This window comes from Callospermophilus lateralis, chromosome 11 (assembly GCF_048772815.1).
Source record: "Callospermophilus lateralis isolate mCalLat2 chromosome 11, mCalLat2.hap1, whole genome shotgun sequence".
Classification (NCBI taxonomy): domain Eukaryota; kingdom Metazoa; phylum Chordata; class Mammalia; order Rodentia; family Sciuridae; genus Callospermophilus; species Callospermophilus lateralis.
The window spans coordinates 22,392,917-22,411,396 of NC_135315.1; the positions used below are offsets into that span (position 1 = coordinate 22,392,917).

At 37.5% G+C, this 18,480-nt stretch overlaps 1 protein-coding gene and 1 pseudogene across 9 annotated transcripts in view; both read right to left on the reverse strand.

Annotated features, from left to right (window-relative positions):
- The window catches only part of Cdk12 (cyclin dependent kinase 12), an 86,838-nt gene that overhangs the window by 20,973 nt on the left and 47,385 nt on the right, over positions 1 to 18,480 (reverse strand). For 3 of the 9 annotated variants that reach the window (XM_076871527.1, XM_076871525.1, XM_076871526.1), the window contains exons 9-14: positions 16,323 to 16,400; positions 13,848 to 13,964; positions 13,269 to 13,400; positions 10,938 to 11,149; positions 9,176 to 9,628; positions 4,195 to 4,612 (exon numbers count right to left, since the gene is read on the reverse strand). In XM_076871527.1, the coding sequence (XP_076727642.1) occupies positions 4,195 to 4,612; positions 9,176 to 9,628; positions 10,938 to 11,149; positions 13,269 to 13,400; positions 13,848 to 13,964; positions 16,323 to 16,400 (1,410 nt within the window). Of the gene's footprint in view, positions 1 to 728; positions 4,613 to 7,289; positions 7,425 to 9,175; positions 9,629 to 10,937; positions 11,150 to 13,268; positions 13,401 to 13,847; positions 13,965 to 16,322; positions 16,401 to 18,480 lie in introns of those variants that run through there. The other 6 variants (XM_076871523.1, XM_076871521.1, XM_076871522.1 and 3 more) reach the window with 5 other exon arrangements.
- LOC143411031 (U6 spliceosomal RNA) lies at positions 12,691 to 12,788 on the reverse strand (annotated as a pseudogene).

An 18,480-nucleotide genomic window follows, 5' to 3' on the forward strand; every position in this document is an offset into this window, starting at 1 on the left:
CAGGGTCTTGCTAAGTTGCTTAGGGTCTAAGTTGCTCAGGATGCCCTCACTTGAGATCGTCCTGCCTCAGCCTCCAGAGTTGCTGGGATTACAGGCATGAGCCACTTGGTTTTAGAAATAATAGGGACTTTAACCTTTAAACAACATTGATTCACTTTCTGGATTGGCAGGCACTGGGAAATCTCTGGGTATACTAATGCCCATGCTGACCCTGCTCTATAACATTGTGGGAACGGGGTTGGGGTGGGATGGTGGGGAGCATGGTTTAGGATATTATTCTTTGGATCTAATCACCTTCTTACCAACTTCCCTCGATGACTATTGAGCTCAAACCCACTTACCTCTCCTGTCAGGAGGAGTCAGGGTACATGAAGCTCAACTCTTTTGATGGCTGGGTGCCACCAATATTTGTGTAGCTGTTTAGTTCTATTTTTTTTTTTTTAAGTCAGGCCTTATGGATTTTCCTATTTATTTTTTTTATTCTCTAGTTTCTAGTCTAGTGTTTTCAAGCACCTCTTCAAAAACTCAGAAAGTTTTTTGGTAGCTTATGAAATCAATAGTGATTTTGAGACAGAGAACCTCTAAGATAAAGTGGAGGTAAAATGTCTTTTATACACAATTAGATATGCTCAGAAGGTACAGAAATTAGAAGTAAATGCAATGGAGCAAAAGTGGTATAGTAACAGGAAATATTTAATTTTCCAATCTCCACTTTCCATTTTTATAAACTGAAAGAAAAAAATTTAATATATTACAAAATATCTGTACATAGACAAGGTACACCCGATGGGGGGCAAAAACAAGAGAGAGGAATACAGTGTCAGGAACCTATAAATCAGGGAGAATGAGGTGGCAACTGACACTTTACTGATGCAGCATTCTCTCTCAAAACCTGCTGGTAACCATTTAGCACTGTAACTATATATGCATATTATATATACACACACACATACAAGTGGTTGGGTGATGTCTATGGCATAAGCTAACAGAAGTCCTACTTACAAATTTGTGCTAACTGCCCTGGCTTTAAACATTTAGATCTGATGATGTTTTCAAATCCTTATGTTTCCTATGGACAGTTGAAGAAAAAACTAAAGAAACTGGGTCAAGCAAATTTGTTTTCAAAATCATGGTCATACCAGTTTTGCCTCTCATTCACGAACAGAATCAGATTTCTCATCTGTTCAAAATAATGTATTTAATAGACTTAATATCTTCCACGTTACAATAGTTAAGACAAAACCAAAACCACTTTTGAATGGAATTAATCGGATTTGTAACTTTCCAATAGTCAAGTTGAAATTCAGCCAAACCTTTACTTCCATCATGTTTATAGATAACATAAGCTGAAAAATTATGAAATACCTTTTCTTCCTTCACACAGATTTCCAGGATATTTAAGTGAGATCTTTTCCCCCTCTGCTTTCAGAAATAGTCAAAACTTCCCAAACTTTTTTTTTTTTTTCCCATTTTAAAGGTCAGACTCCCAAAATGGGGGTGGGGGTGAGATGGGACCATACATACACATACATTCACACACATACACCCACCCCCTTCCCTAGCAGGGATGGGGGAATGGAAGCTTAAGTATATTATTCAGAATATTTGGCATAATTAAAAATAAGGAGTGGGAGAGGGGAGGGAAAAACATTATTGGTGACTGCTGATAACCAAAATACAATGAAAAATATAGATACTTTTATTCATATTCAATGGGAAAACAATTCTGTTTTCACTGAACAGATACTTTAAAAAGTATCCCAGGCTCAGCTTCTTTAATCAAAAACAGGGGAGGGGTGACCAATACCTCAAATTCAAATATTCTAAAATACAAAAGCCCATGTCTGAGGACTAAGAAGTCAACAGACAGAAGGTTTAGATGAATTTTTAATGCAATTTACTGATAGTATATCAGTGTGCCTAGCAAATCTAATTTGACACACTGGTATAAACACCACTAAACCAAAAAGGCTAGAAGGTGCTCTTATTAATCAATGTTTGGCCCTGAGGGCAAGGCCAGACCAAAAACCAGAGAATAATAAACAAATACACACACCAACATCTATCTTTTCAGTAACAGGGGGAAATAATCTTCATGTAAGTATCTGAAGAGGGTTCTTTTTTCATTTCTTTAAAGTTTTTTAAATTAATGCACCTTTCTGTCATAAGTAGATTTTATTTTTTAATATAAGAATTTGGCATTAAAACATGAAACTTCACTTGAGCTTTAAACTATTCTCCAAGATTCGAAAGAATGTTTGCCTTTTCTTTGTAAAAAGGGACTAACCTATAATTCACGAAGGTCTAAGTCTGTGCAGATAAATTATATGACATGTATCTGTTTTTAAAACACTCCATATGCTGGTACTCTTAGAAATGGAAGCCAGAATGAGATGCCTCCCAAGTTATCCAACCCTGAGAGTTTTTTTCTTCCATTTCCTGTTTATATGATAAGGCAAAATTATTGCCAGGAAGTTACATTTTAACCTTTTTACCAAAACCAAAACCAAAATCAAATCTCTCTGGAAGAAAATCCCTAAATAATTGGAAGGATATACATGCTGGGATGTGTACATGTCAATACTGTTTTTTTCTTTTTCACGATATGTTGTTTTTAAATTATTTAAAAAAGGTATCAGGTGTTGATGTATCTTCAAAAAAATACCACCCCCTAAACTAGGTTACATTTCCATGTATTTTCAGGGCTTTTCCCCCTTTTTGACAATATCACAATGCTCTGTTTGAAACTTTTTTTTTCTTTTTTGACATAAAAATATATGTGTAAACAATAAACTAACTGCTCTCATTAGCCCTCTAGGTATATGGAGGCATCATCTTTATAACCACAGCTCAGAGCAATGTCCTAGGCTATTCACATTTACAAATCAATTTCCCCATCAGAACATGTTTTTTTTTTTCTTTTTTTAAAAAAAAAAAAAAACAAAACATTTTGGAATTGAAGAGTTACAGAGAACAATGTAGGAGTTTGAATTTCCTTTCCTTTATTAAAAAAAAAAAAAAAATTCCAGGTTCTTGGGCATCTCAACGATGTTTTTTCCAAACAAATGCCTCAAAAACAGAGGGGGATGGAGAAGGTAGAGAAGGAGGGGCCAGAGAGGGAGAGGTAGAGACAAGAGATGGAGGCGAAAGAAACTGGGCAAGTTTACCTACTTGCCCCCAAATGCCACTTTCTACAACCTGCTTTATGTGCAGGGAAGAGGCATATCTTTTGTCAAAGTGTAGTAAACTTTAAGGATGAGTAATTTACTTGGAAAAAAGATACGGTCAAGATGCTCAATTGTGGGGGAGAGGGGTGTTCACTTAAAAGCAAAAATAGTGAGATGTGGAGAGGAAGGAAACATTTATTTAAATCAGCCAGACCACTGTTTTCCTTCTAGCAAAAGCCTAAGAACAGTTCAAATTTTGTGAACCCTATTCTCTTTAAAGGGGAAAAAATCTAAATTAAAATTCAAAAGAAAGAAACCATTAAAAAAAAAATCCAACCAACCAAAAATCCCAAAACTTTAAAAACCAAAGACAGCCTCTCCTGAGCCATCTCAAAACAAACTGTTCTCTCTTCTGCTCAAGAAATGCAGGCAATAAACTAATATAACCTTGACTTTTCAATTTAATGACCCTCTCCATATTCTCTACTGTATCTCCTAGGCAGAGTTGAAGTACATGTTCTGGCTATAACCCATCCAGGGGGAACTGATGCCCACATCATTATTTGTAAGTCGCCTGCTAATAGCAAGTGAGCAAGGAATACAACGGACAGCTTTGCAGTAGCCAAATGCAGATGATTACCTCACTCTGGCAAGTGATTTCATTAAAGGTTCAGAGAACTGGATGAAAAGATGGATAGGGAAAGAATCTTTCAGAACACCGAAGTTTCTGGGTTAGTAAGGAACTCCTCTCCCTCTTCCCCCTCTTGGTGGGACTCTTGTAGGTCCCCGATAGAGTTTTCCATAAGTAGAAGACTGAGTTGGGGCCCCCCAGTGAAGGCTTGCTCCTGAGCTGCTGGCCCCAGTGGTTCCTGGCCCCAGCTCCCCATAGTTTTGTAATTTGGTCTCTGTATGTACCACAGAGTTGCTGCTTCCCTCAGCCTTCAGGAATGGTTGCCCGACCACCGAGTGTAATGCTATGGGAACCCTGGCAAAACGGAGGTCCTGGTCCCCTGGGAACTGCACTGACCCTGTGCCCTGGTAACTGCTGGACTCCCCAAGGTGGCTCACAGAGCCTGAGAAGGTCCTGTTCTTCACCAGGGTCTGGACCAAGGATTCTGTCAAGGCTGGACCAGAGTTGCGTTCATCAGTGTCAGTGGCACTGAAACCTGTTTCAGGCCCATCAGTGTTTCCGTAAGTCCTGTTTGGATGGGGTCGGGTGGAGTATTCCATTGGTCTCAAGGCCTGGTGCTCATGTGGCAGGTGGCCAGGAGGCTCTGCTTCAGGCTGGGATAAAAGTTGCAGCAAGGCGGCTGTCACGGCGGGGTTCAACTCCTGGGGGGCGCTGGAAAGATCGCCTTCAACCAGAGGGGGTGGAGGTGGCGGCGGTGGAGGTCCAGGGGGTTCAGGGGGCCTCTTCTCTGGTGGAAGAATGTGAGGAGGACATGCTGTGGAAGGGTTACTTCTTTTAAACACCATCTTAAAAATCACATGTGATTATAAACACAAACACACACTCAAGCACACACTGACACACACTGCCCAACATAAACAAATATCAATACAAGTAACCAGATATATAAAGAATAAAATTTTGGGATCAGGGAATTGCAATTTATAAATAAAATCAAGTGATTAAAAGTAAAATAGATGCATTTTGGCCTAAACAGTTGGTATAAAAAGATCATGTTTCGAATGATTATCCTGATTTTTGTCTGAGATTTCCTCCATTTCCTTCCTTAAAGAACTGTTCTAATATGTAGACTGTTGACAGCCTCCCCATCCCTTTTTGTTGTTAGAGCAAAACATTATTGAAAATAAACCAGTAAGAAAGATTAGAGGGAACAATATACATGCTGTGGTCACATTTCTAGGACAAAATCTTGCTGTACAATAGAGACCTTGCATGGATTTGGCTAATACATTTATAAAACATTTGATGATATAAGGTTAACCTGAAATAGAACTTAAAAATATACAGGAGAAAAGAAATAATGTGAAACTTCTCATTATCATCATGTATAAAAATGCACTTGCTTCTCCAAACTTCAGTTACCTCTCCTCAAACTCATATCCTCAAGAAAGGGATATTAATCACCACACTGCCATTCAGTTTACTATGTTACAGTTATTATGTAGACTAAAGTACTCTTATATCATAATTTTCTATTTTGTTTTCCTACCTTCAAGATTTTTTTCCATGCTATGAAAAAAATCACTACAGCGGTGTCATGCAGAATGGGTTGCTAATAAACACCTGTTTATCCCGGAGACAGTCAAGAACTTAGTATTCAGAAATGTACTGAATTGATACTACACTCCATCTTTAGAAAGGTCTTTGTATTTCCTAAATCATTTCCCCAGACTTTATTTTTTTCTACTGCTGTTTAAATTTGCCTAAGTATGGCAATCATATGTCTGATAATGAACTCCTGCCAAGGCAGGAGAGGAGACTGGTAAAAAATCATATGAGTTTGAGGACATACAAAACCCTAATAAGAAGTATAGTCAGAACAGTGCCTTTGGAAAATTGGAAGTCACTCTGCTGAAGAAAAGGTTTAATGTTTTGGATATCTTCCAAATGACCAATTTTTCTTTTTTCCCATGATAGCATGTTTTAAAATATCCATAAAATAATTCATTCATTCATTATCTGAACTAGTGATATAAAAAACTGTTTAGTCAAAAACTGTTTTTAGTTATAAGCAGATATTTTCATATTTACCTTGATTATATTTTGTAAATACAATCAAGAAACGAGTCTGCATTCCATAAGCATGCAGATGAATGCACTCTGAAAAAACTACAAAAATTTTAAGGTTGTGCAGTATTAGGATGAAGTCAGATGCTATATGTAACATACAAGCAGGATGACCAATTGTCCCAGTTTTCTTGGGAATGAGGGGGTTTCCAATTGATTGTTAAAAATGAGGACAGAACAGGGATGAGTTTTTCACCTTATATGCAGCACCCACAGTGTCACTTGTTGACTGGCTGGTTGACTAGGTGGCAGGGGAAAATGAATCTGAGGAAAGTATTAGCCATGGGAAATCCACAAATTGGAAAGCAGATATCCTGAAAAAAGGTGGGCTAAAGGTAGTATAAGCATCCATGGTTTTAGAGCCTTTTGATGTCAACACTACATCTCTCTCCACATAAGAATATCAACAACACTTTTTTTTTTTTTGGTGGGGTGGACACCGGGGAGTACTGGGAATTGAACCCAGGGGCACTCTGCCTCTGAGCTACATCCCTAGACATTTTTATTTTTCTAAGTTGTTGAGGCTGACCTTGAATTTGCAATCCTCCTGCCCTGGCCTACTGAGTCACTTGCTGGAATTAAGTTGTGTGCCACCATGCCAGGCAGAACCCTTTTTAAAAGTATTTTGAGACTCTACATGGACTGTAATAACTGCTTTTTGTTATTGTTGTTATTTTTAAAATTTTTTTGTAGTTGAAGATAGACAGCATGCCTTTATTTTATTTGCTTACTTTTTGTTTGTGGTGCTAAGGATTAAACCCAGTGCCTCACACGTGCTAGGCAAGTGCTCTGCCACTGAGTCACAACCCTAGCCCTCTCCCCCGCCCCCGAACACTTTTTTTTTTTTAATACTAAGAGCAAGCAACTTTAAAAAGGCATAGTTGCAAAAGTAGACAAATTTAAATTATATTATTTTTTCCCCTATTTTTTTTTTTTTTTGTAGTTGTAGATGGACAGAATGCCTTTATTTTACTTGTATATGATGCTATGGATCGAATTCAGTGCCTTGCACATGCTAGGCAAGTGCTCTGCCACTGAGCCCCAGCCCCAGCCCTAAATTATATTCTTTCAGCTATTCCATTTTTCATATTTAAACTTTGCCTTTTATATATAGTCTAATTGCTTCTCAATAGAACTAATTTGGAGGCTCAAATTCTTTCACATATATAAAATGAAAATTCTATTTCAAAGTAACAAAGCAGATGGATTATGAAGAACTATTTAATAAAATTCATAAAGGAATTAAAAATAAAGTACAAATTACAAATCATATTGTTCTTAAAGTGTTAATGTTGCCAATCCCTAAGAGTTCCATACTAATGGAGGGAGGTTTAAAGTAAATATAAACTTCTTGACTCATTAAATTAAAACCATCACCTTTTCCCAACAAATAGATAATAAACAGTAACCAAACTGATAGGTGTCAACTTCTCTGGTTTATACAGTCTGCCCTCTGGTGGAAGTGCTAATGAACAGTGAAATGGCCAAATAAGAGGCATCTGGAGAAATAAGAACAGGGAAGACATGGTAGAGACAAACTGAATAATCAAGGGGTGACTACAATAATTATTTCTGGCATTTTTTCTACTCTATGAGATGTAAATCCAACAATTTCTGGCCATAGGCCAGGTTTTAATTTTAGTTCAATTTCATCATGTGGTTGATATTTTGTTGGCTCAATTCTGGGTAAATTTCTTTCAATCATTACATTAATTTGACCTACTTTTTCAGGTCTTTTGATTTGAGCTGAATTTTAGGGGAGGTGTGGTGGGGAATTCAGAATCTGAGAGATGAGCAAAGAAGCCTGATTTTTTGTTTGTTTGTTTGTTTGTTTGTTTGTTACAGAGATTGAACCCAGGGGCACTTAACCACTGAGTCTTATCCCCAACCCTTTTTATCTTTTATTTAGAATCTCACTGAATTGCTTAGGGCCTCACTAAATTGCTGAGGCTGGCTTTGAACTTGCGATCCTCCTACCTCAGCCTCCTGAGCCGATGTATTACAGGCATGTACCACCATGCCTGGCCCTAAGAAACCTGCTTAGTTCTAGATAGCTTTGTCCTGTTACTCCATGTCTTGGAGTCTCTTACAATTGGAATAAAAAATAAAACAAAAACAAAACAAATATTTGGAATCATGACACAGTGGAAAAATGAATAAAGAAATATGAGTACATGACTAGTTTTTGCCTCTCCCAATAATCAGCAGAGGAACCACAGATGGATTTATTTAAACTCCCTGGAATGCAGTTTTCCTATCTGTAAAGAAAGGGACTAATTTTATTATCTTCCAGTTTTAAAAATCTTTACATATGAAAAATAGTTTATATTTTTTATCTCATTCCAGTGAAAATAAAGCATATACTTTCTGCACAATCCCATATGAAATGTGAATGCAGGACCCTAAAGTTGAAGGTTAGTATATCTCTTCAGCCCTGGTGCCTCTTCTTATTCCCCAAATCATGGGGTCTTCATGGACAGTGAAAATTTCCAAAAAGTTGAAAACACTTTCAGAAGTAAGATTTTGCAAATAAACTGTAAATCAGAATTGATTAGAGAATTTAAATTTCTTTTCCCTCTAAAAAATTGCATATTGTGGTCATCAAAGTGTAACATTCCCTTTTTCACCCCACCCCCTCCCCTATAATGCTCACTTCCTGATCTGGGGTCCATTCCATCATCTCTTTCAGGAACACAGATTTAAAGGAACATTTTTATATGCTATTTTTTGGGGAAAGGAAATATATGGCATTAAATAACAATCTATTTAGAATTATGCCCAACTTATTCTTCAGGAAATTAAAATGATATTTTATTAGGGTTTTCTTGTCTGTATCTTCCAGGTAAGACTTGTATCCAGCATCCACTCCACTAGAAGTAAAGAAGTACAAACTGATAATGGTTTGTTTGGAAGTTTGATTTTCCAGGAAAAGCTGGCCACCATACACACAGTGGTTCAAGATCCATCACTAGCTATGGTTGTGGTTTTCTTGGGAAGAACATGGGGGACTTTACTTACCTACATCCTAGGAAGTAGAAAAACAATATCTGCAAGGTGCTTTGAGAAACTTTGAAACTTAAATAAAAGAAGCTGGATAAGAAATACATCATTTGGTGCTATGTTCTCCTGTAGACTAGGTTACAGAAAAACTGAAACTGATGCCTTTGATGTGAAAAAGAAAATGTTAAAGAGATTTTTAAGAGGATCAACAGCACCTGAACTCAATGAGATTCATGACCGGTCTGTTTACCTGCTGCCTCCTCCTGTGGCATTGTGGGAGTTCTTCGGGGCCCCTGTGGCCCACTATTCTTGTCACTGTTGTTTTCCTCCAGGTTGCCTCCTGGCTCCTGGGTTTTCATCAGCTGACTCAAGAGAACTGCCAACATATTCTGCATGTCAGCTGGTGTGCTTGAAGCTTCAGGGGTTGTCTGTTCTGTTGAAGGCAGGACTATAGAAGTAGGGGGTGCCTCTTTCAAAGATTCCTCTGGGGCTATGGACTCTGAGTCTTGCTGCTGGGAAGTGGCTTCTGTCAGGGCACTGATAGACTGGTTCAGGGCTTCCAGCTGCTGTTGCATCTCTGGGTTGGAGTGGATGTTAAGCAGCTGTGCCATCTGAGGGATGCTCAGGTCAGTCTGGCTCTGTAGCAGGTTCAATAACACTGCCAATTCACTTTGATTTAGCTGCTGTGTGATGTCACCAAGGCCTATGGGGAGAGAGTAGAGCCAGTGTAAGAGAAGACAAGGGTCAATTTAAGGCAGACAAGGGCCCTCTGCCTTCTTCAATTGGCAAAGTGAACTATAATATTCCAGAAATAAAGTTTCATTTTGAAGTCTCATTTTTCATGCCTTGAACTGTCATGATATAGTTTGTCATTCTTATACTTTGGCTTAAATATACAAGGATTAACTAAAACATATCTGTATTATGCGTAAAAGTTACTTCATTTTTAAAAAATATTTATTTTTTAGGTGTAGATGGACACAACACAACGCCTTTATTTTTATGTGGTGCTGAGGATCGAACCCGGGTCCCGCCTGCACTAAGCGACTGCTCTACCACTGAGCCACAATCCCAGACCCCTGATTTCATTTTAAGGGCTAGGGATGTGGCTCAATAGTAGAGCACTTGCCAAATACATGTGAGGCTTTGGGTTCAATCCCCAATACCAAAAACAAAGAAACAAACCAAACACACACACACACACACACACACACACACACAATATCTCCCATCTGTATTCTTTTTTCATCTGTTATTTCCCCTTTTTTGGCTGATACTGGAGAATTGATCTCAGGGCCTCATGCTAGGCAAGTGTTCTAACAAAGAGCTACTACATTCCTAGGCCACTTACCTATATTCTTTTCAAGATCAGTGATTTTCAACCTTTACTATATATAAGAATTACTAGGTCAAATTTTTATTTTGTCAACTATTTAAGAGTATCTATTTTTAAAGCTTCTTAGATGATTCTAATGTGTAGCCAATTTGGGGTGGACAAGGAAGGGAAAGTCAGTCATATACGGTTCAGAAAAATTTATGGTACTACAGGAAAACTATTTTGTTATGATAGTTAATTTTAACAGCTTTAGATATATTTAGAATGAATAACTGTCTACAGAACTAAATACATTTAGCAACTGTGATTTAATATAATTAGATTCTAAGATCTTATCAAATCTAATATAGATAGGGCTCTAAATCAACATGTGTTATAAAGTCATGGATGAAACTTAAATTTTGCTTACCTAATTCACTGATTTTTATCACACACCTAAAATATAGTATTCCTTATTTCAAGAAAGGAAAATGGTGTATTATAGACTTTCTGAACCACATGTACAAAATATGGCTTATATTCTTTCCAAAAATAAGAACATCAACCTCTGTCCTATTACCTCACTGGACAAAAACTAAAAGACACAGACACACATGCTCCATACTCTTCGCATATGACCTTCAAAATCTGCCAAATGTGCTTAATAAAAGCACAAAGATCCCATTCCAGCACTGACCTATTGCATCCCCAGCCCCAGGCTCCACCTTGCTAGGAGCAGGCTGAGGTGGTGCTGGGCTACTGTTCTTCACAGGCTCAGCACTTGTCCCTGAGGTAGTTTCTTTCCGAGAGGCTTTGGATGGAGGTGGCTCTTCTACCACAATACCACTTTGTCGTTGCCGTCGCCGTTTCTTACTCCACAATTCATGGCAATCCTGCCAGTGAGGGAGGCTGGAAAAAGATAAAGCAAAGGGGAATGCAGTAGTGAGTGAATAGTGGAATAAAGGATTGAACTGGGAAAGCATGGGAAGTGGGAAGAACAAGGAAACATGAAAATTAGTAAACATTTAAAGAATCATGACAGATGACAATCTGGGGAAATAAAAGTCCAAAAGCCCAAAAGATTTTATATAGTGGGAAATAAGGATCTTGCTAATACTAGGGATACACCTGATATATAAATTTTCATGTTCTAGTCAAATATTGCTCTTCCTTGATATAACAGGTCAAATTTCAGCTGGGAATAAAAGGACAGAGATTACTGGCTTGCTAATACTTACAAGTCTAAGAAAGGTGGTGATTTAAATCTTGGAACCATATAAATACATGACGATTAAATTATTCTGTGTAAAATGAATTTGTTATTTGGTCTTTGAGAACCAACGACTGGTTCCTTCCTCTTCCTGTTCACTAAATTTCCATAACTACATATTTTTCATATGTAGTGTTTAATACTATGTATTAATTGATGTTATTTCCAGACTTCCCATACTCAAAAATGCAAACATTACAAGTATATTAAATCATCTTACCACAAAATCCCTAAAATAGGAGTTCCCAAATTTCAGTAAGCAGCTTAGGAATTTCAAGTCACATTCAGTGTACTGAAATTCTAGTCCCACAGATGAATCTGGATATTTCTTTAGAACAATGGGATTTAGTTACTACCTACTCATGTACTGAAATCTTACCCACTTCAGTGAGACATTCTTTGCCAGGCATGGTATGCACACCTGTAATCCCAGCTGCTTGGGAGGCTAAGACAGGAGGATTGTGAGTTCAACACCAGCCTCAGCAAAAAGTGAGGCACTAAACAATTCAGTGTAGACCCTGTCTCTAAATAAAATAGAAAAAAATTGGTCTGAGGATGTGGCTCAGTGCTCAAGTGCCCGAGTTCAATTGCCAGTGGGTGGGAGGTAAAAAAAAAAAAAAAATCTGATACAAAAGCTATAATACTGTTGGTGATAAAACAGAGATAAAAGATTTCTTCTGTCTGTAATACCAGGGCCTTGCACATACAATAGAAGTACTCTACCCCTGAGCTATATCCCCAAGCCTAATAATAAGATTTTTTTTATGTGCCAGAATGTGGGGGATGAGTGCAAAATCCCTGGAAATCCTACAAAATACAGGAAGTTCATAGGATTATGATGAAAGAGAGATCCAAAGACATTTTTTTTTTTAAGTCAATATTCAGTGACCTAACCAGTGATGCAAACTATTTGAAATTAGGACTATTCTTACAAATATGAGAAATACATGGTCCCCACAGATATAGGTGATTCCAGAAGATAAAATGGTCAAGAACAAAACTAAAATAAATACTTTTTAAAAAATACAGAGGGCTGGGGATGTGGCTCAAGCGGTAGCGCGCTCGCCTGGCATGCATGCGGCCCGGGTTCAATCCTCAGCACCACATACAAAGATGTTGTGTCCGCCAAAAAACTAAAAAAATAAATAAAAATTCTCTCTCTTTCTTAAAAAATAAAATAAAAAATACAGAATGCTTCATGAATTTGCATGTCATCTTTGTGCAGGGGCCATGCTAATCTGTTTCATTCCAATTTTAGTATATATGCTGCCGAAGCAAGTACTAGAAATACTTTCAAAGAGGTTGTATAGGGCAATATGCTAAGAATCTAGAGACAAAAAGATTCTTGAGAGTCAAATCTAGAGCAAATATTATAACTAAACCTTTTTTGTTTGTTTTGGCTTTTAGTACTAGGAATTGAACCCTATGCACTTTACCACTGAGTGACATCCCCAATCCCTTTTATTTTGAGACTGGGTCTTGCTAAGTTGCTTGAACTTATGATCCTCCTGCTTTAGCCTCCCAAGAAGCTGGGATTACTGGCGTTTGATACCATGCCCAGCTCTATTCACTGTTTAAAATAGCAAAACTATCTTCCTTATTAACCATATTAACTTCCTTATTAACTCAAGGAAATCTCTACATGTGAAACTTAGCCATTTGCTGTTCTTTTTTAAAAAAAAAACCTATTATCTTGAGTTTCTCATCTCCTGAGGGTTAGGGGAGGCATAGGGTCACTGCACAGCCACCAGTACTTACTCCGGAGGAGCCATTTTGCTGAGCTCAACATCTTTAAGGAAGTCACTCTGTAGGGTCTGTTCAGCTGTGCAACGCTTGCTAGGATCTAGTGTCAGCATGTGGTCCAATAAATCAAGTGCTGCTGAAGGAATGCTATGGAAAGAAAAAAAGAAAAGGTTAAGTTTGCAATGATCCCATTGTTCTCAAATTTTTTGTTAAAAGGTCTCTGAATTTCCAGCTTCATGTTAAACTGAGGAAAGGGAACTAGAAGTTGGCGAATGCAAGCAAACGGATTTGCTCTCAAACAGGATTTAAGAAATGCTACAATCCAGGTAAAAAACACATGACAATAATGTCTTTCTCTCATTTCCTTAAAGATCAAAAGAACTATGAAGAAATTTATATAATTATTCAAAACAAAATGGTCTTCTATAGTCAAAATAGAAAAGTATGAGGGCTATGATAAAACTAGCATACTGTTTAAAAATAAAATGTTTTGTCAGGGTAAACTGAGACAATGATAACTCCCGTAGCCAGGAAAAGGCAAAGTCTTAACACAAGTCAAACCTAAACTGAGATGCACATTTTTGCCAAACTCACAAAGAAAATTCTTCTCGCAAACGCCTTCTATATTGCTTCTTCGGTTTCATTGTGTTGAAGTAGGGTAGTTTGATAACATCAGGCCACACAGCTGGACAAGGGCTACCACAGAGACGGCTGAAAATGAAACAAAAAGAAAATGCAAAGAAATAAGTCAACATCAGGTATTCTTGCGTTCTACAAGCAGAAATTATTACCTTCTGAAGTTTGGAAATTTTGCTTATCATATTAGAGGGTATGCAGAAAGGTAAAATATAACCTTGCTGCTTTAAGGATAGAAAGAACTGATTATAACACAATAAGAGAAAATAATGGCATAATAATCCAAAATAATCCACACATTTGGTTTAAAAAAAAAAAAATTTCCAGTACTGGGAATTGAACACAAGGGTGCTTTACCACTGAACCACATCTCCAATTCCAATTCATTCTCTCTCTCTCTCTCTCTCTCTCTCTCTCTCTCTCTGTCTTTCAGTGATGGTGCTAGGAATTGAACCCAGGGCCTAAGGGCCTAGGCATGCCAGGCAAGCACAACTACCTCTGAGACACATTCCCAGCTGTTCCTTTTTTCATTTTATATTTTAAGACAAGGACTTGCTAAATTCCTGAGGCTGGCCTTAAACATGAAATCCTTCTGCCTCAGCCTCCCAAGTCACTTAAATCACAGGTGTGACATTGTACCAAGCATAAAACATGTTTTTAATCCCCGACACAACTTTCATTACCAATTTTGTTCTATTCGGTTAATATCAAGTTCATATACTACAAAAGAGTTAGTCTTATATTGTCCCTACAGAGAAAAGAACAGAGCATACAGGTGGACATTTTGATAGGTAATTGGGAGTTTATTATGTAATAATGAGTTATATATTATCTTTAAAATGTCTAGTGTAATTTAAAATTTGCATGCTGAATTCCTCCTTTCAGTTTTATTGGGGGAGGGGAGGCCCAAATTTCATTCTAACTCCAGGGACTTCCCTAAATTTTCTATTATAGGCTCAATTTTCAAACTATCTATTTATATGCCATAAACATTACTAAATGGAGGTTTTTGAAGGCAGGGACCTGATTTATTTGAGTCTTAAAGTTTAACAGAAAATCAATTAACTGAATAACAGGCTTTTCTGGGCTGGGATTGTGGCTCAGTGGTAGAGAGCCCGCCTAGCATGGGAGGGAGCCGGGTTAGATCCTTAGCACCATATAAAAAATAAAGGCATTGTGTTGTGTCCATCTACAGCAAAAAAAATAAACAAATAATAATTAATTAAAATTAAAAAAAAAAAGAGTAACAGGCTTTTCTTTTTTTCATACTGGGTATTGAACCCAAGGCCTTGCACATGGTTAGCACATGCTCTATCACTGAATCACCCCCCAGCCCCATAAATTTAATTTTTTATTTTTTAAATTTTTTTTAAAGAGAGAGAGAGAATTTTTTTAATATTTATTTTTTAGTTTTCGGCAGACACAACATCTTTATTTGTATATGGTGTTGAGGATCGAACCTGGGCCGCACCCATGCCAGGCGAGCGCGCTACCGCTTGAGCCACATCCCCAGCCCAAACTTAATTTTAATTTAACCTAAGAATCAAACAAACAAACATCCTGAAAACAGCATGCTTTTCTTTTTTCTTTTTTGGTTTGAGATGAAGTCTCACTATGTTGCGTGAAATGGCCCTGAACTCCTAGGATCAAGAGATCCTCCCATCTCAAACTCCTGAAAGATTGGGGCTATAGGTGCCCCTGTTAAAGCAAAATATGCAAAATAAGCTGGAACTAGTGGTGCACACCTGTAATCCTTTCAACTTTGGAGGTTGAGGTAGGAGGATCACAAGTTTGGGACCAGCCTCAGTAACTCGGTGAGGTTCTTTAGTGAAAACTTGACTCAAAATAAAAAATAACTAAAAGGGTTGGAGATGTAGCACAGTGGTAATGCGCCTTTAGGTTCAATATCCAGTACCCTCCCAATCAAAAAAAAGAAAGAAAGAAAAGAAAAATTATGCAAGTTAAGACTTTAAAAAATTAAGTGAAGGGTCTAGGGATGTAGCTCAGTAGTAGAGTGCATGCTAAGCATGCACTAAGCATGCACAAAGCCCTAGGTTCAATGCCCAGCACCATAAAACAAAATATAGTTTCAATATATATTTTCTACAATGAAATATAGTTTATTTTTTTAAAATATATATATATTTTTTTTAGTTGTAGATGGACACAATACCTTTATTTATTTTTATGTGGTGCCAGGAATCAAACCCAGTGCCTTACACATGTTAGGCAAGCACTCTACCACTGAACTACAACCCCGGCCCAAAATATAGCTTCTTTTCATACTCAGCCTAGAACAAAATATAAAGTAAATCTAACTGAGCAAGGAGAAAACTTGTACAATCATTTAGCAGAATGACAGGAAAGTGTTAGAAATTAGAGGATTAGATTACCTATCACACCCGGTACATAATAGCACATGCACAGCTGTACCTGATCAGTTCTAGCTGAGCCAGTTCCAGATTGGCTTGAAATATAGGCTTCTTTGTGAACAGTTCCCCAAGGATGCACCTAGAAAGAGTAAAACTGAGAGGTCAGGAGAGAAATCCCTGGAGCCTATTTAAAGTTGTCTCAATAAACTTTTATAGTATCAGACTACATCCAATATACTGTGTTGTAAATTAGCCTAGAACTTCAGTGTCTGTTTCCTAAAAAAAATAAATAAATAAATTCTTGCCATAATTTGCCAGCAGATCAAACTTCCACTTGTAAAGGACAGCTCTAAGCACAGAAGAGTCTTTATTCCTACTATAGCACTGTAAATTATGAAAATAACTAAAGATAATTTTACAAGGATGCTCAGCAGTTTCTAAAAGGGAAGTTAGTTTGTGTCATTAAACAGCCCTCAGCACTGAATTTGCAAAAAAAAAAAAAAAATTATCAGCCAGAATCAGTTCTAATATGATTTTCAAATAAATTATGCTTATACAAATACTTTGTCATTTTGAACAGGACATTCAAAACCATATGAATATATTTACACAGTCTCAAAGCATCTCCCTAAAAATTCCTTTATTAACTATAAGAATAAAACCAATGGTCTGGGGTTGTGGTGCAGAGGTAGAGTGCTCACCTAGCACGCATGAGGCACTGGGTTGGATCCTCAGCACCATATAAAAATAAAAATAAAAAAATAAAGATATTGTGTCCACCTATAACTAAAAAATAAATATATTTAAAAAATTTTTTTTTAGGGGCTGGGATTGTGGCTCAGTGGTAGAGTGCTCGCATAGTGTGCGTGAGGCACTGGGTTCCATCCTCAGCACCACATAAAAATAAAATATATTATGTTCGCCTATAACTAAAAAAATTTAAAAAATTTTTTTAGTTGTAGTTGGACACAATGCCTTTATTTCATTTATTTATTTATTTTTATGTGGTGCTGAGGATTGAACTAGGGCCTCGCACATGCTAGAAGAGCGCTCTACCGCTGAGCCACAACCCCAGCCCAAAAAATTAATTTTTTTTTTAAAAAGAATAAAACATTGCAATAAGTTTAGTGGGGGGGGGGACGACAACAACTTAACCAAATGACAAAAATTAATATCAATACTAAAGGGCAAACAAAATCCATGTAAGTACACACATGAGAAATACAATAGTGCTTATGGGAGGCAAAGCAGTGCACACCTATAATCCCAGTGACTTGGGAGGCTGAGGCAATCTCAGCAATTTAGCTAGACCCTAAGCAACTTAGTGAGACTCAAGATAGAATAAAAATAAAAAAATTTTTTAAAAAGGAGGCTCAATGGTAAAGCGCCCCAGGGAAAATTGCTTATGAAATATTCCATTCAAAAATGCATAATCTCGGGCTGGGGTTGTGGCTCAGTGGTAGAGCGTTTGTCTAGCATGTTCGAGGCACTGGGTTCGATTCTTTTTTTTTTTTTTTAAAGAGAGAGGGAGAGAGAGAATTTTTAATATTTTTAATATTTATTTTTTAGTTTTCGGCGGACACAACATCTTTGTTTGTATGTGGTGTTGAGGATCGAACCCGGGCCGCACGCATGCCAGGCGAGCGCATTACCGCTTGAGCTACATCCCCAGCCCTGGGTTCGATTCTTAACACCACATATAAATAAATGAATAAAATAAAGATCCATTGTCATCTAAAAAAATATTTTTAAAAAAATACATAACCTGCTAGGCATGGAGGCATATACTGGTAATCCGAGCAGCTCAGGAGTCTGAGGCAGGGGGATCCTGAGTTCAATGCCAACATCAGCAATTTAGGAAGGCACTAGGCAACTCAGTGAGACCCTGTCTCTAATAAAAATAGGGCTAGGGATGTGGCTCATGATGGAGTGTCTATGAGTTCAACCTCCAGTAATCCCCCACCCCCGCAAAAAAACATACCCTGGACTGGGGAAACAACTAAGCGATAGGGGCTTGCCTGCCATGTTTGAGGCCCTGGGTTCAATTCCCAGCACTGGAGGGAAAAAAAGATGTGTAACCTGAATCTACATGGTAGAAAATTTATATTCACCTATAATTCAAATGCTAGAAGGATCACTTAGGCCCATGAATTTGAGACCAGTCTGAACAATACAGCAAAATTCCATTTTAAAAAAATAAATAAGTAAATAATAAGACA